We start from the raw sequence: 23,032 nt of genomic DNA on the forward strand, positions 1-23,032 counted from the left end.
TGACCTGCCTCATAAGATACTCGTATGCAGGTCAAGAAGCAACAGTTAGAACCTACATGGAACAACAGACTGGTTCCAAATTGGGAAAGGAGTACATCAAGGCTGAATATTGTTACCCTGCTTATTTAACTTATATGAAGAATACATCATGCAAAATGCTGGGCTGGATGAAGCACAAGCTGGCATCGAGACTGCCGAGAGAAATATCAATAATCTCAGATACGCAGATGACACCACCCTTATGGCAGAAACCAAAGATGAACTAAAGAGCCTCTTGATGAAAGTGAGAGAGGAGAGTGAAAAAGCTGGCTTAAAACTCAACATTCAAAAAACTAAGGTCATGTTATCCAGTCCCATCACTTCATGGCAAATGGATGGGGAAACAATGGAAACAGTGAGAGACTTTATTTTTGGGGGCTCCAAAGTCACTGCATATGGTGACTGCAGCCATGAAATTAAAAAACGCTTGCTCCTTAGAAGAAAAGCTAGACCAACCTGTTAAAGACAGCATATTAAAAAGCAGAGACATTACTCTGCCAACAAAGGTCCATCTAGTCAAAGCTATGGTTTTTCCAGTAGTCATGTATGGATGTGAGAGTTGGACTATAAAGAAAGCTGAGCATTGAAAAATTGATGCTTTTGAACTGTGTTGTTGGAGAAGACTCTCGAGAGTCCCTTGGACTGCAAGGAGATCCAACCAGTCAATCCTAAAGGAAATCAGTCCTGAATATCCATTGGAAGGACTGATGCTGAAGCTGAAACTCCAATACTTTGACCACCTGATGTGAAGAACTGACGCACTGGTAAAGACCCTGATACTGGGAAAGATGGAAGATAGGAAGAGAAGAGGACAACAGAAGATAAGATGAGATGGTTGGATGGCATCACCAGTTCAATAGACATGATTTTGAGCAATCTCTGGGAGTTGGTGATGGACAGGGAGGCCTGGCATGCTGCAGTCCATGGGGTCGCAAAGAGTCAGACATGACTGTGAGTAACTGAACTGTACTGAAATACTGATACCTACTCCATGATTCATTTTTAAATCTGGTCAGTTGTCTTAATAACACCCCGTGTGACAACCTTTTCCAAGATCAATCTCAGGGTCACACATTGCAGTCAGTTATCACATCCCTTTAAACTCTTCAAACTCACTTAATCTTGATTCTTCCTTTTATTTTCTTTGTCTTTCACAACTTTAGCCAGTAATTTTTAGACCAGTGTTCAATCTGGTCTTCAATTTCATTATGATTAGATTTAGATGTTATAGTATTATTCCTACATTTTATTTCTTTTTCAATCAATTTTGGTAAATTATATTTCTCAAGGAGGTTTTTTTTTTGTCTCAATATATTGATTTATTGGCCTTAAATGAATTCAGAATAATTCTGAAAATTCTTGAAAAGAATTCAGAATAATGATAGTGAAGATGATCCAGGATCTCAGAAAAAGAATGGAGGGCAAAGATTGAGAAGATGCAATAAATGTTTACCAAAAGCCTGGAAAAACTAAAGAACAAACAGAGATGAACAATACTTTAGAAGGAATTAATAGCAGAATAACTGAGGCAAAAGAACAGATTAGTGACCTGGAAGACAGAATGGTGGAAATCACTGCCACAAAACAGAATGTAGAAAAAGGAATGAAAAGAAATGAGGACAGCCTAAGAGACCTCTGGGATCATACATATTGCCTTAATAATTGCCTTAAATGTAAATGGATTAAAGACCCCAACCAAAAGACAAGACTGGCTGGGTAGATACAGAAACCAGACCCATAGATATGTTGTCTACAAGAGACCCACCTCAGACTTACAGACTGAATGTAAGGGGATGGGAGAACGTATTCCACATATAGTGAATTCATAAGAAAGCTGGAGTAACAATACTCCCATCAGACAAAATAGACTTTAAAGAAATCCATGACTGATTCATGTCAATGTATGGCAAAAACCACTACAATATCGTAAAGTAATTAGCCTCCAACTAATAAAAATAAATGGAAAAAAAAAAAGACTGTTATAAGAGACAAATAAGGACACTTGATAATGATCAAGTGTTCAATCTGAGAAGATATAACAATTATATATGCACCCAACATAGGAGCACCTCAATATGTAAGGCAAATACTAACAAATATAAACAGAGAAATTGACAGTAACAGAATAATAGTAGGGGACTTTAATATCCCACTTTCATCAGTGGGCAGATCATCTAGACAGAAAATTAAAAAGGATCACAGACCTTAACTGACAATTTAGATCAGTTGGATTTAATTGATATTTATAGAGCATTTCACCCAAAAGTGGCGACTTTACATTCTTCTCAAATGCACATGGAACACTGTCCAGGATTGACCACATGCTGGGCCACAAGGCAAGTCTTGGTAAATTTAAGAAAATCAAAATTATTTCATTTTTTTCTGTCACAAAGCTCTGCGATTAGAAATAACCCACAAGAAAATACTCTAAAAAACATAAATACGTGGCAGCTAAACAATATGCTACTCAGAAACCATTAAATCTCTGAAAAACTCAAAGAGGAAATTAAAAAAAAAACAAACTTAGAGCCAAATGAAAATGAAAGCACAATGGTCCAAAACTTATGGGATGCAGTAAAAACAGTTATAAGTGGAAAGTTTATGGCAATACACAATTACCTCAAGAAAAAAGAAAAATCTCAAGCAACCTAACCTTACACCTAAAACGATTAGAGAAAGAAGAAAAAGCAAACCTACAGTTAACAGAAGGAAGGAAATCATAAAAATCAGAGCAGAAATGAATGAAATAGAGACAAAGAAAAAAATCTCAAAGATCAATGAAACTAAAAGCTGGTTCTTTGAAAAGAGAAGCAAAATTGATAAGCCTTTAGCCAGAAACCAAGGGAAAAAAGGGGAGGATTCAAATCAATTAAATTAGAAATGAAAAAGGAGAAGTTACAACTGACTCCATAGAAATACCAAGGATCATAAGAGACTACTATGAACAGTTGTATGCCAATGAAATGGACAACTTAGAAGAAATGCACAAGTTCTTGGAAAGGTACAGTCTCCTTAGACTGAACCGAGATGAAACAGAAAACATGAACAGACCAGTCACAAGCCCTGAAATTGAAACTGTTATTAAAAACCTCCCAACAAACAAAAGTCCAGGTCCCGACTTCACAGGCAAATTTTATCAAATGTTTAGAGAAGAGTTAACACCTCTCCTTCTGAAACCGTTCCAAAATAACTGCAGAAGGAAAACTCCCCAGTTCATTTCATGAGGCCACCATCACTCTGATACCAAAACCAGACAAAGATACCCCCCCACACACACACACATACAAATTATAATCCAGTATCACTGATGAACGTAGTTGCAAAAATCCTCAACAAAATACTAGCAATCTGTATCCCACAATACATTGAAAAGATCTTACACTATGATCAAGTGGGATTCATCCCAGGGATGGAAGCATTTTTCAACATCCACAAATCAATCAAGGTAATACACCACATCAACAAATTGAATAATAAAAACTATATGATCATCTCAATAGGTGCTGAAAAGGCTTTTGATGAAATTCAGCACCCATTTATGATTTAAAAAAACTCCAGAAAGTGGACATAGAGGGTACATAAATCAACATAATAAAGACCATATTTGACAAACCTACAGCTAGCATCATACTCAATAGTGAAAAGCTGACATTCCCTCTAAGATCAGGAATAAGACCAGGATGTCCACTCTTGCCTCTTTTATTCAACATAGTTTTGGAAGTCCTAGCTATAGCAATCAGAGAAGAAAAAGTAAGGGGAATCTAAATTGGAAAAGAAGTTAAACTATCACTGTTTGCAGATGACATGATACTATACATAGATCCTAAAGATGCTACCAGAAAATTACTAAAACTCACCAATGAATTTGGTAAATTTGCAGGTTACAAAATTAATACACAGATCTGTTGCATTTCTCTACACTAACAATGAAAGATCAGAAAGAGAAATTCAGAAAGCAATTCCATTTACCATTGCATCAAAAAGAATAAAATACCAGGGGATAAATCTACCTAAGGATACAAAAAACCTGTACTCTGAAAACTGTAAGATACTGATGGAAGAAATCAAAGAAGACATAAACAGATGGGAAGATACACCATATTTTTGGACTGCAAGAATCAATATTGTTGAAATGACTGTAGTACCCAAGGCAATCTACAGATTCAGCAGAATCCCTATCAAATTACCAATAACATTTTTCACAGAACTAGACCAAAAAAAATCTCAAAATTTGTATGGAGACACAAACGATCCCAAATAGCCAAAGCAAGCTTAAATAACGGAGCTGGAGAAATCAGGCTCCCTGACTATACTACAAAGCTACAGTCATCAAAACAGTATGGTACTGGCATAAAACTAGAAATATAGATCAATGGAACAGGATAGAAAATGCAGAAATAATCCCATTCACCTATGGCCAGTTAATTGATGACAAAGGAGGCATGTTGGAAAGACAGTCTCTTCAACAAATGGTGCTGGGAGAATTGGACAACTACATATTTAAAAAAATGGAATTTAGATCATTTTGTATGTGTATAGACCATATACAAAAATAATCTCAAAATGGATTAAAGACCTAAATGTGAGATCAGACACTGTAAAACTCCTAGAGGAAAGCATAGACAGAACACTCTCTGGTATCAATCACAGCAGTATCTTTTTCAATCCATTTCCCAGAATAATGGGAATAAAAACAAAACAAATGGGACCTACTTAAACTCAAAAGCTTTTGCACAGCAAAGGAAACAATAAACAAAATGAAAAGACAACCCACAGATTGGGAGAAAATATTTTCAAATGATGTGACTGATAAGGGATTAATCTCCAGAATTTACAAACAGTTTGTGATGCTTAACAGCATTGAAACCAACAGAGCACTCAAAAAATGGACAGAAGACCTGAATAGATATTTCTCCAAAGAAGACATAGATGGCCAGCAGACACACGAGAAGATGTTCAATGTTACTAGTTATTAAGGAAATGCAAATCAAAGCTGCAATGAGATACCACCACACACTGGTCAGGATGGCTAGCATCAAAAAACCGACAAAAAAATAAATGCTGGTGAGGGCATGGAGAGTAGGCAGCCCTCTTACACTGTTGGTTGGAATGTAAATTGGTATAGCCACTATGGAGAACAGTATCAAGTTTCCTTAAAAAACTAAATATAGAGCTAACATATGACCCTGCAATCCCACTCCTCAGCATGTATCAGGAGGAAAACATGATCTGAAAGGATACATGCACCCCAGTGTTCATTGCAGCACTGTTTACAATAGCCAAGACATGGAAGAAGCCTAAATGTCCATTGACAGAGGAATGGATAAAGAAGATGTGGTATTGCTGGGCACACACACCGAGGAAACCAGAATTGAAAGAGACACATGTACCCGTGTTCATTGCAGCACTGTTCACAATAGCCAGGACATGGAAGCAACCTAGATGTCCATCGGCAGGTGAATGGATAAGAAAGCTATGGTACATCTACACAATGGACTATTACTCAGCTATTAAAAAGAATGCATTTGAATCAGTTCTAATGAGGTGGATGAAACTGGAGCTTATTATACAGAGTGAAGTAAGTCAGAAAGAAAGATACCAATACAGTATATTAATGCATATATATGGAATTTAGAAAGATGGTAACAATGACCTTATATGTGAGACAGCAGAAGAGACACAGATACAAAGAACAGACTTTTGGACTCTGTGGGAGAATGCGAGGGTGGGTTGATTTGAGAGAATAGCTTTGGAACATGTATATTACCATATGTGAAACAGATCATCAGTCCAGATTGGATGCATGAGACAAGAGCTCAGGGCCGGTGCACTGGGACGACCCAGAGGGATGGGATGGGTAGGGAGGCGGGAGGGGGGTTCAGGATGGGGGACACAGGTGCACCCATGGCAGATTCATGTCAGTGTATGGCAAAAAGCACCACAATATTGTAAAGTAATTAGTCTCCAATTAAAATAAATTAATTTTTTAAAAAAGAAGATGTGGTATGTATATACAATGGAATATTCCTCCATTAAAAAGAATGAAATAATGCCATTTGCAGCAACATGGGTGGATCTAGACCATGTCATACTGAGTGAAGTAAATCAGACAGAGAAGGATAAATATCATATGACATCCCTTACATGTGGAATCTAAAAATAAATGATACAAATGAACTTAACTTACAAAACAGAAAGAAACTCAAAGATTTAGAAAACGAATTTATGGTTGCCTGGGGGAAGGGATAGTTAGTGAGTTTGGAAGATCATGAACACACTGCTGTATTTAAAATGAATAACCAACAAGGACCTATTGTATAGCACATGGAACTCTACTCAACATTACATGCCAGTCTGGTTGGGAGGGGGATTTGGGGAGAATGGATACATGTGTATAAATGGCTGATTCCCTTCTCTGTTCACCTGAAACTGCTACAGCATTGTTAACTGGCTATACTATACCCAATACAAAATAAAGGTTTAAAGTCTGAAAAAAAATAATGCTGGAATTTTAGTTTAAATAAAATCTATAGATCAATTTAGACAGAATTTTCCCCTTAATTATATTGAGCCAATCTGTGAACATGGCCTGGCTCCTCATTTACTTAGGTCTTCTTTAATTTCTCTCAGAAGTGTTTTGTAGTTTTCAGTCTCTTAAATTTATTTATAAACTTTTTATGTGATTATATTATATGATGTTATAAATGGTCTTTTAATTTCATTTTTTTAAAGGCTGTTACTAGAGTATAAAAGTACAATTGATTTTTGCATATTGACTCTATATCCTATGACTCTGCTAAACTTATAGGTATAGTATATTATAAATCTAAATTGGGTCATGTTGATTCATAGGGATGTTTAATCAATATTCTAGATTGCCATTTTTTTCCTCTCTGCTTTGCTATTTTTAAAGACATCCCGTTATCATCTGTCCTCCATACTCTGTGATATTAAATCAGTCATTGATATCAGGGTTCCCAACCCCTGGGCCGTGGACGGGCCTACAGAGCAGCAGGTGAGTGGCAAGCCAGTGAGCAGAGCTGCTGCTGCGTTTACAGCTCCCCGCCACTCACAGTACCTCTTGGGCTCCAGCTCCCGTCAGGCCAGCAGTGGCGTGAGATTCTCATAGGCGCATGAACCCTACTGTGAAACTGTGCCTGCAAGGGCTCTAGAGTGTGCTCCCCGTACGACCACCACCACCACCCGCTTCCATGGAAAATTGTCTTCCACTAAACGTGTCCCTCCCTGCTGCCCAAAAGGTCGGGAACACTGATTTATACTGCTGTTCTCCTCCAGCTGCTGTTAGGGTCTTCTCTTTATCTTTGTTTTTTAGCAATTTAATTCTGATCTGTCTTTTATTTTCTTAGTTTATCTTCCTTATGATTTGCTTTAATTCTCAGATCCACAGTGTGATATTTTTATCAAAATTTTAGCCATAACTATAAATTTTTTTATGCCCTAGTATTTCCCTCCACTCTCTCTGGCACTCTCATATCACTTATGTTACACTTTTGATATTTTGAGGTCTTTATTTTTTTTTCTCCATGTTGTTTGGAGTGAATAATTTTTGTTATTCTATCTCGGAATTCACTAACTCATTTCTGTAGTGTCTGATCTGGTCTAAATCTTACTTAGTAAAATTTTCATTTCTGATATTATACTTCTTACTTCCAAAATTTCCCCTTGGTATTTTTTTTTAATGGTTTCATTTTTCTGCTGAGGTTCCTCATCTCTTCCTTCATTATGATCAGCTGCTCTCAGTCATTTGGTAGTGTATAATTATTGCCTAGAAGTACTTGCATGGACTTCTGGTTTCTGATCTGGTTTGTAAGAGACCTGGACTTCATCACTTCTTTTCTACCAACAAGAAAAGGGCTGAAGAAACCAAATGTCAACACATCTTTTTATATTCATTTGAGAATTGAGGCCACATGATAAACTTCTGCCCACCTCCCCTGAACTGGAAAGAGAGATAGCCAGTTACAGAGAATCACATCTTGCTAAAGCAGAAACATATCCATGAACAGAACAGTACCAGGGGAGCAAAACTTACACTGTAATTGACAAATTTCTGGAGACTCGGTGTGGACAAGTTTGAGAGAGCAACTCCAGAGGGCCCAGTCTTAGGGGATACCCACACTTCTATGAGTTTAGCTCGAGGAACCCTACCAGATTTGCATAATGATGATCAAAGAAATCCCCTTTTGGAGGGAGAGGTGGAAATAGTCACTTGTAGATACATTCAGAACATTCTGTCCTTCTTAACAAGACCTTCCTCCTCAGAAGCTGTCTTTCTGGAGCCCAGCTGACCTGGAGGACCCAATTCCAACCCTCTCTAGCCATTCACTTGGGGAAGGAAAATTCCCAACTTACATTATTAGAGAATTGCAAATTAAAACAATGAGATGCCATACACACCTGTAAGAATGACTAAAATCAAAAACACTGACAACACCAAATACTGATAAGGATGGGGACCCAACAGGAATTCTCATTCATTGCTGTTGGGAATGCAAAATGGTGCAGCCAGTTTGGAAGATGGTTTGGCAATTTCATACAAATCCAAACATACTCTTACATTACAATCCAGCTATCATGCTTTTTCATTTTTTCCCCAAATTAATTGAAACTTAGGTCTACACAAAAACCTGCACATATAGCAGCTTTTTTCATAATTGCCAAAACCTGAACCAAACTGTCCTTCATCAGGTGAGTGAATAAACCTTTGTTTATCCATATAAGGGAATTTTTTTTCAGTAATAAGAAGAAATGAGCTATCAAACCATTAAAAGACATAGAAAAACCTTAAAAATATATTTTTGCTAAATGAAGCCAATCTGAAGAGAGTTACTTACTATATGATTCCAACTCTATGACTTTCTGGAAAACGAAAATCTAAAGATATGATCAGTAGTTGCCCGGGGCTCAGGGGAATTGGGAGAGAGTCAAGTGGGTGGAGTGCGGGAGATCTTTAGGAAAGTGGAACTGTTCTCTATGATATTGTAATGGTAGATATTTGTCTTTAATACATTTGTCAAAGCCCATACCATGCACAATACCAAGGGTGAGCCTTAATGAAATGATGAATTTTAGTTAATGATGTGTCAACATTGGTTCATCAGTTATAACAAATGCATCAAATTATTGGAGAAGGAAATGGCAGCCCACATCAGTATTCTTGCCTTGAAGACCCCATGAACCGAGGAGCCTGGCAGGCTACAGTCAATGGAGTGGCAGAAGAGTGGGACACAACTTAGCAACTGAACAACATCATCAAATTATAACAAATACAAGACACAAATAATAGGAAAAACTTGGGGGCTTGGTGTATACTTGGAACTTCTTATACCTTCTGACCAGTTTTTCTCTAAAACTGCTCTTTAAAAAAAAAACTTTAGTTTTAATTTTTTTTTTAATTCTTGCTTGCTAATTCTAGCATCTGGGTTCTTGTGGAATCTACTTCAACAAACTGCTTTTATCTCTTGATTATAAGGTACATTTTCCCACTTCTTTGCATGTCCAGTGGGTGTTTTTCAGGGCTTGAAGCAGTTGCTCCATGTATTTTGTCCAGTTTTGTAAGTTGTTTTCAGTAGGGTCAATCCAATACCAGTTTCTCTGTTTTGGTCTCAATGAAGTTAAGTAGTGCTTTTCAACTTTGGCTGTGTATTAGAGTCATCTTGGGAACTTTAAAAATTACTGGTGCTAAATGGGGCCCAGACATGGATAGATTTTTTAAAGTTCTCCAATTGATTAACAGGGTTGGGTGATAGTAGTGGTTTAGTCACCAAGTCACGTCTGACTCTTTGCTACCCCATGGACTGTAGCCTGCCATACTCCTCTTTCATGAGATTTCCCAGGCAAGAATACTAGAATAGGTTGCCATTACCTTCTCCAGGGGATCTTCCTGACTCAGGGATCAAACGTGTGTCTCCTGCTTGGCGGGCAGATTCTTTACCCCTGTGTCACCTGAGAACAGAGTTAGGCCTTTCCCTAAATAAGAAGATTCTGCTAGGGGGAGTGGGAGCTGAAATCTAGCCTGTCTTCCCTCGAGGCAGGTTCAACCTGCCTCTGGCTATGGAAAGAATATCTGGCTATGGAAAGAATACCTTTTTGTTTTAGTTCCTGTTTTTTTGTTTTCCTTTTTCCATTATGGTTTATCACAGAATATTGAATATTGTTCCCTGTGCTATACATTAGGGCCTTGTTTATTTGGTCTGTATATAATAGTTTGCATCTATGAATCCCAGACTCCCAGTTCTTCCCTCCTCCTGTCCTCCTCCTCCTTGACAACCACAAGTCTGTTCTCTGTGAGTCTGTTTCATAGATAAGTTCATTTGTGTCATATTTTAGATTCCACATATAAGTGATATCATTGGGTATTTGTCTTTCTCTGTGACTTACTTGACTTAGTATGATAATCTCTAGGTGCATCCATGTTGCTGCAAGTGGCATTATTTCATTCTTTTCTGAGAATATTCCATTGTCTGAGAAATATTCCATTGTCAGTACACACACATACACATACGTACATGTTCAGTCACTCAGTCATGTTTGACTCTTTGCGACCCCATGGACTGCAGCATGCCAGGCTTACCTGTCCTTCACCATCTCCCAGAGCTTGCTCAAACTCATGTTCATTGAGTCAGTGATGCCATCCAACCATCCCATTCTCTGTCACTCTCTTCTGCCTTCAGTCTTTCCCAGCATCAGGGTCTTTTTCAATGAGTCGGCTGTTCTAATCAGGTGGTGAAAGTAATGGAGCTTCGGCTCCAGAAGCATCAGTCCTTCCAGTGAAATTCAGGTTTGATTTCCTTTAGGACTGACTGGTTTTATCTCCTTGCTGTCCAAGGCACTCTCAAAAGTCTTCTCCAGCACTGCAATTTGAAAACATCAATTCTTCAGTGCTCAGCCATTTTTATGGTCCAACTCTCACAGCTATATGACTACTGTAAAGATCATAGCCTTGACTATACACACTCTCGGCAAAGTGATGTCTTTGCTTTTTAACACACTGTCTAGGTTCGTCATAGCTTTCCTGCCAAGGAGCAGGCGTCTTCTGATTTCATGGCTGCAGTCACCATCCACAGTGATTTTAGAGCCCAAGAAGAGGAAATCTGTCACTGCTTCCACCTTTCCCCTTCTAATTTGCCGTGAAGTGATGGGACCAGATGCCATGGTCTTAGTTTTTTTAATGTTTAGTTTTAAGCTGCCTTTCTCCCCCTCCTCCTTCACCCTCATCAAGAGTTTCTTTAGTTCCTCTTCTCTTTCTGCCATTAGAGTGGTATCATCCACATATCTGAGGTTGTTGGTATTTCTCCTGGCAATCTTGATTCCAGCTTGTAACTCATCCAGCCCAGCATGTCTCATGATGCACTCTGTGTGTAAGCTGAATAAACACGGTGACAGTAAACAGCCTTGTCATACTCTTTCACAATCCTGAAGCAGTTGGTCATTCCATACAAAGTTCTCACTGTTGCTTCTTGACCTGCATACAGGTTTTTCAGGAGACAGGTAGAAGGTGGTCTGGTATTTCCATCTCTTTAACACAGTCTGTTATGATCCACACAGTCAGAGACTTTAGTCAATGAAACAGAAGTAGATTTTTTTTCTGGAATTCCCTTGCTTTCTCTGTGATCCAGCAAATGTTGACAATTTGATCTCTGGTTCCCCTGCTTTTTCTAAATCCAGTTTGGACATCTGGAAGTTCTTGGTTCACATAATGCTTGAGTATAACCTTACTAGCATAGGAGATGAGTGCAATTGTCTGGTGGTTTGAACATTCTTTAGTACTGCCCTTCTTGCTAATTGGGATGAGGATTGACCTTTTCCAGTTTTGCAACCACTGCTGGGTTTTCCAAATTTGCTGACATATTGAGTGCAACACTCTGATAGCCATCATCTTTTAGTATTTTAAATAGCTCTGCTGGAATTCCATCATCTCCACTAACTCTATTGACATTTAGTGCTTCCTAAGCAGTGCTTCCTAAGGTCCACTTGACTTCACACTCCAGAATGTCTAGCTCTAGGTGAATGACCACACCATTGTGGTTATCAAGGTCATTGAGAAATTTTTTGTACAGTTCTTCTGGGTATTCTTTCCATCTCTTCTTGGTCTCTTTGCTTCTATTACATCTTTACTATTTCTGTCCTTTATTGTGCCCATCTTTGGATGAAATGTTCCTTTGACATTTCCAATTTTCTTAAAGAGATCTCTAGTCTTTCCCCTTCTGGTGTTTTCCTCCATTTGTTTGCATTGTCCATAGAAGGCCTTCTTGTCTCTCCTTGAGAGATCTCTAGTCTTTCCCCTTCTGGTGTTTTCCTCCATTTGTTTGCATTGTCCATAGAAGGCCTTCTTGTCTCTCCTTGCTATTCTCTGGAACTCCGGTTTCTGGTTGGGTGTGCATTTTCTTTTCTCCCTTGCTTTTCACTTACCTTCAGCTATTTGTAAAGCCTCCTCAGACAATCACTTGGCCTTCTTGCTTTTCTTTTTCTTTGGGGTGGTTTTGTTCACTGCCTCCTGTAGAATATTAGGGAACTCTGTCCATAGTTCTTCAGGCACTCTCTTTACTAGATGTAGTCCCTTGAATCTATTCGTCACCTCCACTGTATATTCATAGGTGGTTTGATTTTAGTTGTTCCTGGCTGGCCTAGCAGTTTTCCCTGCTTTCTTTAGTTTAAGCCTGAATTTTGCTATGAGAAGCTTATGCTCTGAGCTACAGTCAGCTCCAGGTCTTGTTTTTGCTAACTGTATAGAGCTTCTCCATCTTCCGCTACAAAGAATGTAATCAGTCTGATTTTCCTATTGACTATTTGGTGATTTCCATGTATAAATCATCTCTTGTGTTGTTGAAAAAGGGTATTTGCTATGACCAGTGCATTCTTTTGGCAAAACTCTGTTAACCTTTGCCCTGCTTCATTTTGTACTCCAAGGCCAAACTTGCCTATTACTCCAGGTATCTCTTAACTTCCTGCTTTTGCATTCCAATCCCCTGTGATGAATGCTGTGCTGTGCTTAGCCACTCAGTTGTGTCCAGCTCTTTGCGACCCCTGTGATAAGTAGGACATCTTTTTTTGGCGTTAGTTCTAGGAGGTCTTCTAGGTCTTCATAGAACTGATCAACCTTCAGTTTCTTCAGCAGCGGTGGTTGGGGCAGAGATTTGAATTACTGTGATGTTGAATGATTTGCCTTGGAAACGAACAGACATCATTCTGTCATTTTTGAGATTGCACCCAAGTGCTGCATTTCAAACTCTTTTGTTGATTTTGAGGGCTACTCCTCACATTACTTCTATGGGATTCTTGCCCACAGTAGTAGATATGATGGTCATCTGAGTTAAAGTCACCCATTGCTGTCCATTTAGTTCAGCGATTCCTAAGATGTCAGTGTTTATTTACTCTTGCCATCTCCTGCTTGACCACGTCCAATCTACCTTGATTGTTGGACCTAACTTTCCAGGTTCCTATACAGTACTGTTCTTTACAGCATCAGATTCTACTTTCATCACCAGGCACATTCACAGCTGAATGTTGTTCCCACTTTGGCCCTGCCCCTTCCTTCTTTCTGGAGTTCTTAGTAGTGGTCCTCTGCTCTTTGCCAGTAGCATATTGGACAGCTTCCGAACTAGGGGACTTATCTTTCAGTGTCATATCTTTTTGCCTTTTTGTACAGTTCATGGGGTTTTCATGGCAGGTGTACTGGGGTGGTTTACCGTTTCCACCTCCAGTGTATCACATTTTGTCAGAACCCTCCACTGTGACCTGTCTGCCTTGGGTGGCCCTGCTTGGCATGGCTCATATCTTCATTGAGTTACATAAGCCTCTTCACCATGACAAGGCAGTGATCCATGAAGGGGTTTTCAGGAAATAAGTCTAACAAAAAGGGAGCTTTGTTTTTATCCAATATGTGCTTTTTAAAGGGCTCATTTTCTCTTAAATTATTTCTCATCATTTTACATGGATACTTTGTAATGTTCCTCATGGTTCCCTACCTTCTGAAGTAGAGTGTACAGAACCTAAGTTAGCCTTTTGAAAATGAGTTAGTTACCATTATGCACCTTGTGTAGGGAGGCATTTTTGTTTCAGCATCAAGTTGTTTCTTTGGCCTCATATACTTAACATAGACTTAATGCCTCTGTACACAATCTATATTCAGTAACTCTCCTTTTCCCTTGGTTCATTTGCTCTTTTAATGTACTGTGGAGTGGGAAACCAAATAACTTAAATCACTTAAAATTTTATCTAATAATAAGCATAAATCAGTTTTGTATAAAAAGTGGACTCTAAAGTATCCTACTGTGAGCGTAATGCAAGAATGTAAAGAATATTTGTTCAGTAAACATTTGTGAGATGTGTTCTTTCTTCAAGGCAACATAAATAATGCATCACATATTTAGACTCTACACTAATGATTAGACTTTAACTTGGATCTGGGTATATAAAATTATTTAGTAAATATTAATAAAATATTATGTTTTAATAACATATTAAAACACATTTTGATATAAAAGTATTTCATAAATATTATATTTAACACTATAATATTGTATTTATGATAATAAAATATATTCTAATACATATTTAATAAATAAATATTTTAATACTTTAAAATTATTTAGTAAAATATTATATTTAATATATTTAATAAAATAAGTATTGCATTTAATAATTTTAACATATTTAATAATAAAATATATTTTAATAATTATTTGCTAAATAATTATTGTATTTAATAATATATTTAATAATGAATACTATTTAATTATTTATTGAATAATATTTAATAAAATAATTTTCCTTTATAATTAATTTTAATAACTATAATAAACATAGTTACACTGATAAATACTACTTAAAATTATCATAATAAACCTTATTTAGCACTTTAAGCAACATATTAGGATGAACACAGATAAAAGAAATATTTAATTCTGTAAAGCACTATAAACACCCATTTTGAACCCTTGAAGGCTATTTTTTTTTTTAACTTCCTGGTTGAATTTTGAATAGTTGATGTTGCCAAATGAGTGGATTCTTTAAAATTAGGGTACATACTTAAAACTTGTTTTACAATTATGTTTGCATGCTAAATCACTTTAGTCTTGTCCGATTCTCTGTGACCCCATGGACTGTAGCCCACCAGGCTCCTCTGCCCATGGGGTTCTCCAGGCAAGAATACTGCAGTGGGTTGCCATGCCCTCCTCCAAGGATCTTCCCGACCCAGGGCTCAAACCTGTGTCTCTAATGTCTCCCACACTGGCAGGTGGGTTCTTTACCACTAGGGCCACTGGGAAGCCCACAACTATGTATGCCAAAGTATTAATATCTGTTACTCATATCCTGAGTTTGAATTTGTAAATTTAACATTTTTTCTATGAATGCCTTTTGCCCAGAATTAAGCTTTGCTGCTGTCCGGTGGCAGTGATGCTTAGTCATGGTCTCAGCATGGTCACCAGTCTTATTCATCACATGTTGCCACTGCATGAAGATCAGGGCAGGAGAAAGTTTAGGCGAGATCCTCCATCTGGGTTCAGAGAGGAAAGGAAAGAAAGACTTTCTGGTAATAGGGAGTCTTAAAGCAGAAGGGAAGAGCTCAGTGGTTGGAGCACAAGACGACACTTTTTCTCGAGTCTTTATTTGAATCCCATGTGTATCCCGGGCCAGCTCTGTTGTCTTGGTCAAGTATTTAACTTCTTTCTGCCTGTTTTCTCACTTGCTCAATGAAAATATATTCACTTCATAGGGTTTTCATATGGTTTAAATCAAAGAATAAAAAAGTAAAGTGCTTAGCATGGAGCTTAGGAGGGAGGCTGCTTTCCAGAAATGATGGCTCTTATCATAGGAATCTGAGAAGGCAGGCCCAGCTGCAGTCACAGATCACTTCAGGCTGGATTTCTTCACACTTTAGAGCCCACAGAAAACCTCTCTGACAGACAGGCAGTTTTCCCCGTCTCTCCGCTAGTGTTGGAGAGCAAGTAGAGGCAGTTGCAGCATTTGAAGGTGAAGATACAGTTGCATCCTTCCCTCACAGATGCCTCATGCCTCCCCCTGTCCCTTTGAAGGTCCTGTCTCACCAACTCAGGGAGACAGGCTGAGGAAATCAGAAACTCAGATGGCTGTATCTTGATGACGAATAAAACATTTCTCCACTTAAATTGTGTATTTAAAACCAAAGAACCTCAAGTCTTCTTTCCCTTTAGGAAAAAGTTTCAATGTAATGTAATTCCTAGCTATAATCTGATTTATCTCTCCATGTACCCTTCAAACAAAATATATTTTCCATGCCCTTACTGGTGCTTCAATTGCTGTCCGTAGCTGACAAAGCCTTTGAATAATTAGAAATGAAAAGGTCAAAATACAAATATGATGGAAGAAATATTCATTAGACTTGACCAGTATTTACAAAGCACTTGCTTTTATAACATACCAAGATATATTTTAGGGAAATAGCAAAGATCATCCCAAACATAGCTCCTGCTCTAAAGAACATTACACATTAGGAAGGGAGACAATTCACATAAACAGTTATTTTAAGGAAAAATGTGGTGAATGCTACAATGGTAATTGTCATAGCTTATATTTACATATACCTTCCAGATTAAAAAAGAAGTATCAAACACATTATTATGCTTACTCTTCATAATAACCCCATGTGTAGACTAAGTATTAAGTGTAATTGAAAGCGAGTCATCGAGGCTCCCAAGATGGCGAAATGCCTGAGGTCACAGTGTCAGTGAGTCTGCCCATCAGCTCGCCTGACATGTCCTGGGCTGCCTAGCACACAGCATGGAGCAGGAGCTAGGTGGTCCTACCATTTTTTCGTGTGCTGGGCACTCTTCTTGGTGTGGGGGATGTAGCGGTATGTAAAATGGACAGAATCCCCGTCTTCAAGGAGGATGAATGGTGAATCCATAATGTAAGCCGAAATTTCTTACTTTGCATTCTCTTCTTTCTTTTAACTCATGCAGTAAGTACCAACATACAGAGGTTTGGCAACAGAGGAGGTTAATCTTCATGGGGGTGGTTATGGGGGCCCTTGCGGAGGGTGTTTTTCTTCCTACCACCCAAAACCTGATTGACTTTTTAGATGTGCCATGTTATTCATGCTCCCTTTTGGAATTTTTCAGGTGCGCAGGTTTTCTGAGGCATTCTTTTGTTTTGAACATCCAAGAGAAGCTGCCATTGCATACCAGGAACTTCAGTGAGTAGCACAAATCCAGTTTAAATGATTTTGTTTCCTTTAATATAAGATATCATCTCAAAATTTATCATGGCAGAATATACAATATTTACAGCAAAAGAAATGAGAATTTGAAGTTCAGAAATCTGTTTAATCAAATGTGTTTAATCTTGTGAACTGCTTCATGGAAGACCCCTGCCTTCCGTAAAGGAGCACACTGTTAACCCCATCCCACACATGAGATCTGCCCACCCCTGGGAGTCCCACTGGCCCTGGTGCCAGCCTTCCATCTGGTCATCTTGTATCTTTATTTTCACAGGTCAGAGTCTCTTACCTTTACAAGTATGCATTGCAGGTTCTCATAAGTAGTCTGACTGGCACTTCTTGCCGTTATATAAAAGATCTGTAATTCAAATATCCGGAGTAGATGCCTTCCTTTTTCCCTACTGAGTATTTTTAGATATGGTTTTCTTTGGCTTTAAAGAATATTTTGAGGACATTATGCTGAGTGAAAAGAAGTGAGACATAAAAGAATAAATTATATATGATTCTGTTCATATGAAGCTCTGGAACACATAAAACTAAGGTGAAGTTAAAGTCAGGACAGTGGTTGTCTTGGTGTTGACTTGGGCTGAGAGTTTGCCTGGGATGACATTAGAATGCTCTCTAGACAGGTGGAAATGTTCTGACTGTGTGTCCACTTGTCAGAACCATACAGCTAAGGTATATTTGTTTCAGTGCCTGTGAACTGTAGCTCAAAAGAGAACTGTAAATAATCATAGGGTGTGTGAGTGGAGGTCCAGACAAAGCAAGAGGGAAAATGCTCATTGTTGACGTTGATGGGATTATTGTGCTTTTCTGTGTACTTTGATTTGTTTAGGAAATTTTTCATAAGAAAAAGTTTTTTTTTTAACTTTTATATTAGAAAATTATATACCTTTTTTAAAATAGCTGTTGTGTTTGTCAGTATGTGTTAAGTAAGCAGTAGGAACGGAACACTTTTTTTCAACATTATCATCAAATCATTAGTAGGCACTTGAGCTTTTGGTCTTTCTCTTCTATGCTGTTCTCAGCTAATTAGGAAGTTCATATATTAAGTACAGATAAATCACTTTGAAGTAACATTTGTCAATAAACCATAATTTTATAAGTCAATAATTTTCATTGTAGCAGGTTTTCTCTCTGAGCCAGAGCTCCTTTGTCAGGAGCTTGTGCCTTGAGTGGTGGGGAGCCCATGACTAATGAGGGGCCAGTGCCTGGGGGACTATGCAGTGGAACTGGTGTGATTATCTGCAGTCTGACATGAGACATGTTTTTCAGTGCGCAGAGTCATCTCCAGATGTGCACCGCTATCAAAAACACTTCCTTCTGCAGCTCTCTCCCACCCCTGCCTATCGAATGCAGTGAATTAGATGGAGATCTCAATTCGTTACCTATTATCTTTGAAGATAGGTATTTAGATTCAGTTACTGAAGGTAAGTGTAATCTAACTAAAATATGTAAGCTATGTATCATTGGCAGTATATTCTACCTACTATACATAAAGCCATTCCTTAATGTGGGACTGTTTTCCCCCTCTAGTTTTATTTATTTTTGAGGATATTAGAAAGTTATAGTCAGAAAAAGTAGTTTTAATCATATGAGTCTTACACCTTGTTTTAAATCTGAATTTCTTTTTCTTTGGATAAAAGACTTAGATGCACCCTGGATGGGAATTCAGAGTCTTCAGAGATCAGAGTCCAGTAGAATGGATAAATGTGAGACTGAAGAAAGTGCTCTAGCTGGACTTTCCAGCCCAGAGTTGAAAGTCAGACCTGCTGGGACCTCCAGTTTTTGGTCTACAGAAGGTGAAAAGCAGCTAACAAAGTCTCTAAAAGGAAAGAATGAAGAATCAAATAAATCCAAGGTTAAGGTTACTAAGCTCATGAAAACAATGAAACCTGAAAACACAAAAAAATTAATAAAACAGAACTCTAAGGATTTGGTGGTTTTGGTAGGCTACAAATGCTTGAAAAGTACAGCATCAAATGATCTCTATAAAAGCTTTGAAGGCAACCCTTCACATAGTCAGAAGGAAGGTCTGGACCCCACAATATATGGATATAATTTTGATCCAAAGACCTACATCAGACAGACAAGTCAAAAGGAAGCTAGCTATTTGCCAGCTAATACAGAGAGAACTGAACAAAAGTCTCCAGATATTGAAAATATGCAACCAGACCTGTTTGATCCTTTGAACTCTGGCAGCCTAAATCTTTGTGCAAATTTGTCCATTTCAGGTAAACTTGGTATCTCCCCGGATGATAGTGAAATTGCACAAGTGGAACACAGTGTGGCATCCAGAAGCTCATCAGATGATTGTCATGATCATCAGTCTGCCCCCACTTCAGGAGTTAGGACAATTGAAGTTAAGCCCTGTAATAAAGACTGTTTCAGTGGAGAGAAAGTAACTGTTAAAATAGGACCTTGGACAGAGCTTCAACAAGATGAAATATTTGTGGATAATTTACAACTGCCCAACTTTGAGTCCTTAGACTCTAACGGTAAATCTAAACCTACGGAAATAACACTTGAAAAGGAAGCTTTGCAGGAAGCGAAGTGTCATTCTGTCGGAGAATCGTTAGCTAAGTTAAGAAATAATCAACCTGCTTCTACAAGAGAATACCACCTTGTAGTGAGTGGAGACTCTATTAAGTTACCAGACATTAGTGCCACGTGTGCCTCATCTCGGTTCTCAGACTCAGGTGTGGAAAGTGAACCAAGCTCTGTTGCAGCGCATCCAAACCCTGACATAGTCTTTGAAACTGTACAAGGGCAAGGTCTTTACATCAATGAAAGGTTATTTCCTCAGCTTTTGATGAAGCCTGACTGTAATGTAAAGTTTTCACTAGGCAGTCACTGTACTGAGAGTACAAGTGCTTTCAGTGAGATCCAGTCGTCCTTAACATCCATAAATTCTCTGCCTTCTGATGACGAGCTGTCACCTGATGAAAATCCTAAGAAATCTGCTGTATCTGAATGCCACCTAAGCGATAGCAAAACTGTGTTAAATCTAGGAACAATTGATGTGCCAAAATGTGATGATAGGAAAAAGTCAAGTATTATTCTGCAGCAGCAGAGTGTCATATTTTCAGGGCATTCGGACAACGAAACTATAGAAATACATTCCTTAAATTCAAGCACTAAAGACCCTTTACAGTTTGTTTTTTCAGATGAAGATACTTCCAGTGATGTGAAAAGTAGTTGCAGCTCCAAACCTAACTTGGACACTGTGTATAAAGACTCCCAGAGTCCTGATAAATCCAGTGACTCTGTAGGAACCACAGTTCCATTAAGTTCAGAACTGGCTTGTTCAGGCACCCCTTGTGTCGTTTCAGGTTCCGTTTCCACCAGGGCAGATAGCAGTGAAGATAGAACTGTGAAAAGAAAAAATAGCAATGCATTAAATCCCAAACAAATGTGTTCAGAAGCCCCTGCAGTTAAGGATGAAACTTACCTGGATACAGGTGACGCTTTTTCAGCCAGTCCTGATATGGTAAAGCAAGGGCTTGTGGAAAATTATTTTGGCTGTCAAAGCAGTACGGATGTTTCCGACACATGCGCTATTAGCTACAGTCATTCAGTTAGCCCTCAGAAAGAAACTTCTGGAAAAGAAATGAGTAGTCCTCAGCAGGAGCAGGGTAAAGATGAGGAAGAGGAAGAGCAGGATCAACAAATGGTTCAAAATGGGTATTATGAGGAGGCAGATTACTCCGCTCTGGAGGCCGCAGGAGATGCTCACTGTGCAGACAGAGCTGACCTAGGAGAAGAAAGACTTGCCAAGTCTGGAAGACTGGCCAGCGACTATCTGAGGGATGGTATAACCGTGCCTACTGTCTGTACTTCTGGCTGTCTGTCCTTCCCCTCTGCACCACGAGAGTCCCCTTGTGGCGTTAAGTACTCTTCCAAGAGTAAGTGTGATGCTATTACCAAGCAGCCAAGCAGCGCCTCCCACAGCTGCACCTCATCGCTGTCCTGGTACGATAACTCGCCAAAGCCTCAGATACAAGCGTAAGTAGTGGAGCATGACGGCAAGTGCTGCCAGAGAGAGAACATGTATATATCTTTCTCTGGAAACATGCATATTTCACGTTCTCTGACTTCTGTAATACAGAAAGTATTTCTTTGATTAGCTGTCCAAAATGGAGAAGTGAACTCAGTATGCTCCTTGAGACAGAGCTGTAGATTCCTGTATGATTGTCCTGTTCTATAGGTTGTACATCCCTGATACTACTTTTTCATTGGTAGTTGTGTGGTAAAAGTGTGAAATAGTTGAGCTTAAAACCCTTTTTCACCATCAATACCTCATTTCTTCCCCATTTACTCCCAGACAGAAGTTAGGTTTTATAAGGACATCTAGCAATTAAGGACAATATTAGATAATTACTAGAAACTTCCTCAGCCTACCAGACTCAGATTGCCTCAGCTAAGTCAGTGGTTCCAGAATTGAGATATAATGGTCCAGTTAAAAAAAAAAAAATCCAGAAAAATTTGAAGATGACATAGATTTACTAGTATGGCACTGTTTTCTACTACCTTACTCCAGATAGAATTATAATCCCTAGTGTAAAATGTCTAGGTTTGGCTACTGTAGGTTTTTAAGTTCCCATATTATTCTGATGTGTGCACATAAGTGAGATCCATGGTGCCTACAGCTAGTGAACCCACTGAGATGAGAATTTATTGTTATTCAGCCACTCGGCCGTGTCCAACTCTTTGTGACCCCACAAACTACACCACGCAGGGTTTCCCTGTCCTTCGTGATCTTCCAGAGTTTGCTCAAACTCATATCCATTGAGTTGGTGATGCCATCCAACCATCTCGTTCTCTGTCGTCCCCTTCTCTTGCCTTCAGTCTTTCCCAGCTTCAGGTTATTTTCCAGTGAGTTGGCTCTTCGCATCAGGTGGCCTCAGTATTGGAGCTTCAGCTTCAGCATTAGTCCTCCAAGGAATATTCAGGGTTGATTTCCTTTAGGATTGATTGATTCGACCTCTTGCAAGGGACTCTCAAGAATCTTCTCCAACACTGCAGTTGGAAAGCATCAATTCTTCAGTGCTCAGCCTTCTTTATGGTCCAATTCTCAAAGCCACATATAACTTTACAGACCTTTGTCAGCAAAGTGATATCTTTCCTCCTTAATATTGCTGTCTAGATTTGTCATAGTTTTTCTTCCAAAGAGCAAGCATCTTTTAATTTCATGGCTGCAGTCACCATCTGCAGTGATTTTGGAGCCCAATAAAAGAAAGTCTTGTCACTGTTTTCATTGTTTCCCCATCTGTTTGCCTTGAAGTGATGGGACTGGATGCCATGATCTTAGTTTTTTTAATGTTGAGTTTTAAGCCAGCTTTCTCACTCTCTTCTTTCACTTTCATCAAGAGGCTTTTTAGTTCCTCTTCACTTTCTGCCATAAGGGTGATGTCATCTGCATATCTGAGGATATTGATATTTCTCCCAGCAATCTTGATTCCAGCTTGTCCTTCATCCAGCCCAAGCTTTCACATGTTATATTCTGCATAGAAGTTAAATAAGCAGGGTGACAATATATAGCCTTGACATACTCCATTCCCAATTTTGAACCAGGTGAGAAGAGCCTATTGAAGAATTATAATGTGCTAGGAGGGGGCTTCCCTGGTAGCTCAGCAGTGAAGAATCCACCTACCAATGCAGGAGACACAGGTTCAATCCTTGGGTCCGGAAGATCCCCTGGAGAAGGAAATGGCAAACCACTCCAGTATTCTTCCCTGAGAAATGGTCATGGACAGAGGAACCTGGCAGGCT

At 38.8% G+C, this 23,032-nt stretch overlaps 1 protein-coding gene across 5 annotated transcripts in view; it reads left to right on the forward strand.

Annotated features, from left to right (window-relative positions):
- The window catches only part of FAM135A (family with sequence similarity 135 member A), a 147,355-nt gene that overhangs the window by 97,227 nt on the left and 27,096 nt on the right, over positions 1-23,032 (forward strand). For 4 of the 5 annotated variants that reach the window (XM_061131777.1, XM_061131776.1, XM_061131775.1 and 1 more), the window contains 3 exons: positions 17,163-17,236; positions 18,536-18,690; positions 18,907-21,265. In XM_061131777.1, coding sequence (XP_060987760.1) covers positions 17,163-17,236; positions 18,536-18,690; positions 18,907-21,265 — 2,588 coding nt within the window. The remainder of the gene's footprint in view (positions 1-17,162; positions 17,237-18,535; positions 18,691-18,906; positions 21,266-23,032) is intronic. The other variant, XM_061131778.1, reaches the window with a different exon arrangement.

Source organism: Dama dama, chromosome 28, assembly GCF_033118175.1.
Source record: "Dama dama isolate Ldn47 chromosome 28, ASM3311817v1, whole genome shotgun sequence".
NCBI lineage: Eukaryota > Metazoa > Chordata > Mammalia > Artiodactyla > Cervidae > Dama > Dama dama.